Source organism: Sciurus carolinensis, chromosome 9 (assembly GCF_902686445.1).
Source record: "Sciurus carolinensis chromosome 9, mSciCar1.2, whole genome shotgun sequence".
Classification (NCBI taxonomy): domain Eukaryota; kingdom Metazoa; phylum Chordata; class Mammalia; order Rodentia; family Sciuridae; genus Sciurus; species Sciurus carolinensis.
In genome coordinates, this window is record NC_062221.1 from 103,167,442 (window position 1) to 103,174,523 (window position 7,082).

A 7,082-nucleotide genomic window follows, 5' to 3' on the forward strand; every position below is an offset into this window, starting at 1 on the left:
ATTTCTTACTCTTCTCAACACAACTGTTATTACAGGGCAACAATTCTAGTCTTTCCATCAGAAGTGCCTTTGGATAAGCAGAGAGATTATATTTATACTTTAATTTTCTCATATTCTTATGAACCTTCCAGTGTAGATTCCTCAGAACATGTACATACTACCATCTTCTGCTGATGCCTCAACAGAGGTATAAACTCAGAACTCACAGCCCTAACATCAGATCCTACTCATTGAAGCAGTTTTTCACTCTAATAATTCTATTTTATACTTAATTCTACCATCACCAGTAAAACATTCATCAGTAATTACAATAATCCTCTTAAGGAATGAGATGTTTCATCTTATATAATCAGCATATCATATGACCAGAAATTAGCATATTTCTAGGGGCTGAAATTATACCCCGGAACTCCACAGGCCTTTTCCTCCCCTTTGCAGCCTTCCGTTAAACACAAACTGTCAGGTAATATCTCCCTCAAGAAGGCCAGAATGTTACACAGCTAGAGAACATTTTGCACATTTTCAATAAATATTAAAAAGCTTGAGTCTTTGTCACTTACAATGTTTAATATCATGCAAGTGGGGTGTGCAGAGGTTACCTGCTATCTCTTTCCCTCTTTGGCCTTGGTCACTGACCCCTGAGATTACTCTCCAAATATGCCTGAAGCAGATGCAAATCTTTGTGACTAAGTCTGTGATCAAAATGCTTTATTTGACAGACAAGACTATTAAGTTGTATTTTCTCCAGGTGATATAATGTAATGAAAAGAGAGCATACCAACTTCCTCCTTGGGGATAATTCAGTCATTATCTGGTAGGAGAAACCTCCTTCTAGACTCTGCCAGCTGTTATAAGGAGAGACAATTGTAAGCAATACCTCCGTAGGGTCACGTTTCTGTTTATTCTGTAGATGTTTCTTGGTAATTCATTGCATATATTAAATTACAACGTATCAAAAGAGAAGTTTTATATAGTCTGATTAAAATATTCTTGTTGGTGTTTTAATATTTTGGCTTCACATGTCAAAGTTTATTTTAGTTGATTGACTGGGGTTGTGGCTCAGTGGAAGAGTACTTGGTTCGATTATCATGCACCTCATATAAAAATAAATAAATAAAGCTTCACTGACAACTAAAAAATGTCAAAAAAATTATTTTAGATGAAAGAGTTACATCTAAATAATAATGATATTATTTGGTATAATGTTAATTTTGTCAATGATTGAGTCCATTTGGACATCCACTTGGCTAACACATAATGCACAATGCTTACTATCTTTAATCCTTGTTCTACATCCTATAGTGAACATCTTGCTATGATGATGACCAAGTTCTTACCCACTATATAATACTCCCTTTAATTTCAAACACATTTGAAGGTTATATGCTCAACCTGATGAGGTTGAGCTTTATTATTTTTAATTTTTGATATGGCTTATCTCTATCATAGGACATATTTCATTAGCTCTTTCACTATAGCATTTCAATTGAAATGACTTTGTTTTACCATTTTCTTTTTTCATAGAATCATTTTGGTATTTTTTCAAGAATATATTTTCTTTCCTGGATATAGGAAGTGCCAAACAACTTATCAAGTTAGGATAGTATCCCTCCATGATGAAATAAGTTTGTAGGTAAATAATAGTAGAAGATTAAATGGCACAATAGCAAGCAATCCCTTTTTTTTTTTTTTTTTTTTCTGTTTTTCTTTTGGTACTAGAGAATGAACCCAGGGATGCTTAACAACTGAGCTCCACCCGCAGCCTTTTGTATATTTTATTTAGAGACTCAGTCTCATTAAGTTTCTTAGGGCCTCACTAAGTTGCTGAGGCTGACTTTGAAACTGTGATCCTCTTGCCTCAGCCTCCCAAGTTGCTGAGGTTACAGGCCTGTGCCACTGTGCACAGACAAACATTACCCTTACTATGAAATGTTAAAAATTTTAAGACTTAATTTGAATTAACTGATATCTGCTATCACTATTTCTAAGAGTGAGAAAGAGAAATTGACATTAGAAAATATGAAATAGACCTCTTATTAATTGTTAACATAACTAAGTCCATTTGATAATACTATATGAAAAAGAAGTACAGATTTATTTTCAGAATTAGTAAAAAGAGTTTAGCAAAGCTCTTTATAAAGTCTTTCTTAGTCATTTGCATTCCCTTTAACATATCAGCAGGAATGTGCTAAAAATGTAATGTTTAAAGCACCATTTGGAATAATAACCACAATAAAATAAAATAACTAAGGTATCTAAGGCTGAATTTGAACAATTACATAAAAACATAGTTATTCTTAAATCTTCCTTGAAGAACAAAAAGAAGCATAATGTGTATGTGATATAGTACTCAGCTTCCCAAAGGACCCAAAGATTTCTTCCTCTTGGCATGTACCATAGAGAGTCTGTGTGGCCAATTCAGATGATGGACATACTAAGATTAATGTCTGCAGGGTTGGACTCTATTGACACCTCTCTTTGGTGTGCTGTTTTCTCCCAGTGTCTTACATGATGTTCCCTCTCTGTGTATCTATGTTCTAATCTCTTCTTATGAGGATATTAGCCATATTGGACTTAACCCACCCATATGATCTCATTTTACTTAATTACTTCTTTAATGATCCTATGTCAAAATATGGTTACATTTTGGGGCACTAAGGTTTAGGAATGCAACCTATTAATTTTGGAGAAATAAAATCTTCCCATGACACACTGAACGATTAATTGAATATAGATTTAGACTAATATTTGAACACATGGAAAGTAAATGTTCATAATAATATTTGGTAAAATAAAGATGAAAACAATATACATTTAAATGATAAACAAATAGAGACATAAAAATGTAAATTAAACAGACTGAATTAATATTTACACAGAAAAGTTATGTAAAAAATAAATAATTACATAATACATATCTGAACCTAGATAAATCTCATAAATACATTTTTGAGGAAAAAAGAAAGGTACATCACAAAAAATAGGTGTAATTATGTTAAAAATCTGTTAAACTAAATGATGTGTTCACACACACACACACACACAAACACACACACACATCGTAAGAGCATAAAGCAAAGCAAAGCAATGTGTATTAGTTAGCTTTCATTCCATAACAAATCATTTCAAATATGTGAGTTGCGATTTGGATTTGACTTATTTTGGATAGCTCATCTGAGTCAACACCATGTGGAGCTGGAATATTCCATGCTGCATTTATGGGCAACTGGCAGCAGAGTTCCTCATTTCTGTGTCTGGCATAGGCCGACTATTGACATGGATGATGAAGGTAACTGTGGTTTTCATCGTCCAGCAAGCAGGAGCAGATTTGTTCATGGAGTTATCACAAACTTCCAAAGAGAAGCACTCACATGGAAGTCAAGCCACACCATGCAAGTACTTTGCAAGCCTCTGCCCTGTGTTTTTAATTTTTTAGTCTTTTTTTGTTGTTGTTCTTTTTAGTTATACATGACAGTGGAGTATAAGTTGATATATTTATATAAACATGGAGTACATCTTACTCTAATTAGGATTCCAGTCTTGTGGTTTACAGGATGTAGAGTTTCACTGTGGTGTATTCATGTATGTACATAGGAAAGACATGTCAGAATCATTCCACTGTCTTTTGTATTCCTGTCCCTCCTTCCTTGTCTTTTTTCCCCTTTGTCTAATCTACTTTGTTTTTTTATTTTTTATTTTTTATTTTTTTTTTCCAAGGGAAATAAAAGTTTGTTTTATTTTAAAATAGTAAATTCCTTACATTGGAGTACTAGCCGAGATTCAATACTGATGCAAATATAAATTTCTTAGGAGGCCAAAATATGTGTCAGGTGAATTTCTGAATATCTTAAAAGGCAGAATTCTTAAACATACCAAAGAATTAGAAACAATATCTAACAACATGCCACAGTTTAAACTTAAGCCAAATAACCAAACCATGTAAATTACCTCAGATAATTTTTGTTAATATTTAGGAGAACACACATTTTCAATAACTTAAAATGTCTATCTACTTATCTCCTAATTCTCCCAGGAAGTATAACTTTTCTTCACTAGATATAAAATTTTTAAAAGTTCAAATATTTACTTATGGTAAGAAATTCTGGCATTAACTATAGCTGAATTTATCAGAAATAGAAAATCATGAAAGTTTATTGAACACTTACAAATGACCACTTATAGCAAGTCCTTATAAGCCCTGGATGAGAAAGGCATTTCTCCACTTTCTAATAATATCTAAGGATTACATTGCATAATATTAATTCATCAGAACAGCATTCTGACCAATGATAAATAATATATAGGAAAGTCATAGTCCTATTTAATGTTTCATTATAAAATTAATATTTTGACCAATATTAAAAAAATTTAAACTCCCATTATGCTGACATTTCCAGAAGTATTATTTATTAACTTAGCAATGAGTCATTTTTATGATGCCATTTATTAAACTGAAATAAAGAAAGATGGCATATCTAGTTTGTATTTAAGTGATTTAATTCAATAATTTAATCTGTCACCACTTGGAAAGTACATTTGTTTCCCCAGTACGTGGATGGCAATGAGGTACAAGCAGCTGCCCTGGTTCTCAACTTCCCTCTAATGGAAAGTATATGGAATTGCACCAGTGAACATCAACTGGTTCCTATGCAAAGCTCAGCTCCAAAAATGTGAGAGAGAATCTAAGATATAAGTTCTGTTTGAGGCAAGAAGTTTCCAATCTCAAATATTTTATTCCAACATCTTAAATTACACCAGCTAATCCATCACTAAGAGTAAATGCTCATTGAAAACATATGAAGATACCCTCATTGTCATTGATAAATTTTTAAACTGTTTTATATCCAAACATATGTATATAAAACATTTGTACAGATAAATTAGTGTTAAGAATTTTAAATGCACAGTAAAATCCACAAATGTCCTTTCTGTGTTCTGAAATCTTAGGAATGTTTTCAAGATTGGAAGCCTCCATCTCCTGGCTATACTTGAAAAACATATCAGAATTCAGTATGTTATGGGAAGCTCCAGAACTGACCATCTCATAAAGCAAAACAAAGTTATGGTGCTTCCATTATTGCTTAATCCTCTAGGTTAAAAAGGAGACCACTGAATACTAAAGTCAGGTATTTACTAAATAGTGTCAATTTCTACTAGCCAAATTCAGCCCTCACAAACCAGCTGAAGCAGGAAATTTTTCTCAGCTCATTGTCCATTAGGAATTTGAAACATTTTCAATTAAAGCCTTCATTTTTCCTGTAGACTTCAACATATGTGGCCCAAACAAGGCTGTCTCTGAGGTGGTCTCTGATTCAGACTTTGGAGATCCTTTTTCAACTTCACCTTGGCTATTGCTTCGATACCGATAAGCAAATTTCTTTTTCAAAGCTTCTGCTATGAGGGCAGCAGGGTCAGTAGCATCTACTGGCTTGGGCTTTACATCTTGCTCTGACCTCTTAACTGACCGAAGTTTTACACTATTCATATCTTTAAGGATTTCTAGCATATTTGGCATGTCAGATTTCTTTGGATTGTTCTTAGCCAAAGTCTTTCCAGCACTGGCTTTTTGCCCTCTTCGCTCTTTAATCAAATCAATAGCAGATTTACTTTGGTGGAGCCCTGGTGGAGCGGGTAGAGGAGGTGGTGGTGGTGGTGGTGGTGGAGGAGGAGGTGGGGCCGTGGTAACAGACGTAGCAGAAACCAAGTCACCTACTGCAGTGAGATTTTGTTGCTCTTGCAGGGTTATGATTTTGGCAATCTGAGCTCTGAGAGTAGCAAGTTCATTTTCAAGTGCACAGATCTTTTGCAGGGCTTCCTCATTGGCCAGTGTTGTAGTCTTCGGTGGAGGCTCTTCTTGAGACAAGTTTGGTAAGGAAATATGCCTGCTTGGGGGCTTCTCAAAGAAAGGAAGGTCTTCGTGAAGGGGTGGCTTTGACCTGACTTCTGTCCTTAGTATTGTTGAACACTCTCCTCCTTCTGTGGCTACCCATCCAACATCAGCAAAAGATACCACTGCATCCTCTCCCAGGTGGTTGGGACTCCATTCTGTTGCATGGCTGGTAAGCTGAAATTGAACTCTTGGACACTGAATCAGAGATAAGTTAGTACCAATTTTCCTTACAATACTTCGAGATGAACCATATGGTTTTCCAGACCAAAGTACCGATTGCATGCTTACTCCAACTTGTTGAAAAACCATCCTCATCAGGCGCTTAATCCAGCCAAGCATTTAGATGGTAAAGTTGTCCCAAATTTGCATCTCAAGTACTTCAGGCATACATAGCAGTACATTGTCCATTAAAGCACACTCCGCCGCACGGCAGCCAGCACCTTCCTACTTTGTTTTTTTAAATACCCACATATTAGTGTTCTCCAAAAGCATAGAACAATAGAATATATATGTGTGTGTATACATACATACATACATATATAAAGATTTTTAAAAGGAATTAGCTCATAAGAATTATAGAAGCAGGTAAATCCTCAATCTACAGTGTAAATTGGCAGACTGAAGATCCAGGAAATAGCTGGTTCTGCAGTTCAAGTTCAAAGGTTATTTCAGAATTCTCTCCTGCTCACAGTATTTTGTTCAATTCAGGTCTTTAACTTGTTGGATTAGGCCCACCTACATTATGGAGGGCAATTTGTTTTACACAAAGTTCACTGAGTTTAAGGTTAATCTCATCCAATTCTACCCTCACTGTAACATCCAAATGAATGTTTGACTATGTATCTGGGAACCACAGTCCACCCAACACAAAATAAAATTATTCATTGACAGAGAGAAATAAAGAAAGGAAGAAGGAAAGAAAAAAAAGAAATTTTTAAAATTTATTGGTTTTCAATTTATTTTATCAACTTAAATTATTTTTTACACTTATTACAATTTTTGGTGTATTAATTTGTACCATCTCATTTAGGACTTTCAAATTTACTCATGTTTCTGTTGCTTTCTTCTCTTACTTTATTTTAACTTATTGTGTTGTCTTTAATTCTAGTGTTTCTTATTATTAGTTCAAAAATGTATTCCTTTATTTCTCTTCTATTAGTGGTTACCAATAAATATTAATATGCATTCATAA

General features: G+C 34.2%; 1 protein-coding gene across 1 annotated transcript; it reads right to left on the bottom strand.

Moving 5' to 3' along the window:
* Positions 1-4,824: 4,824 nt before the first annotated feature.
* LOC124992981 (mitochondrial fission regulator 1-like) lies at positions 4,825-6,313 on the bottom strand. The gene has a single exon (XM_047564432.1). The coding sequence runs from the start codon at positions 6,227-6,229 to the stop codon at positions 5,216-5,218; it is 1,014 nt and encodes a 337-aa protein (XP_047420388.1). The 5' UTR covers positions 6,230-6,313; the 3' UTR covers positions 4,825-5,215.
* Between the last annotated feature and the right edge of the window lie 769 nt (positions 6,314-7,082).

What these genes read in the sequence shown, in the direction of transcription:
- LOC124992981 (XM_047564432.1), bottom strand. Translation starts at nt 6,229, where the DNA reads ATGCTTGGCTGGATTAAGCGCCTGATGAGGATGGTTTTTCAACAAGTT.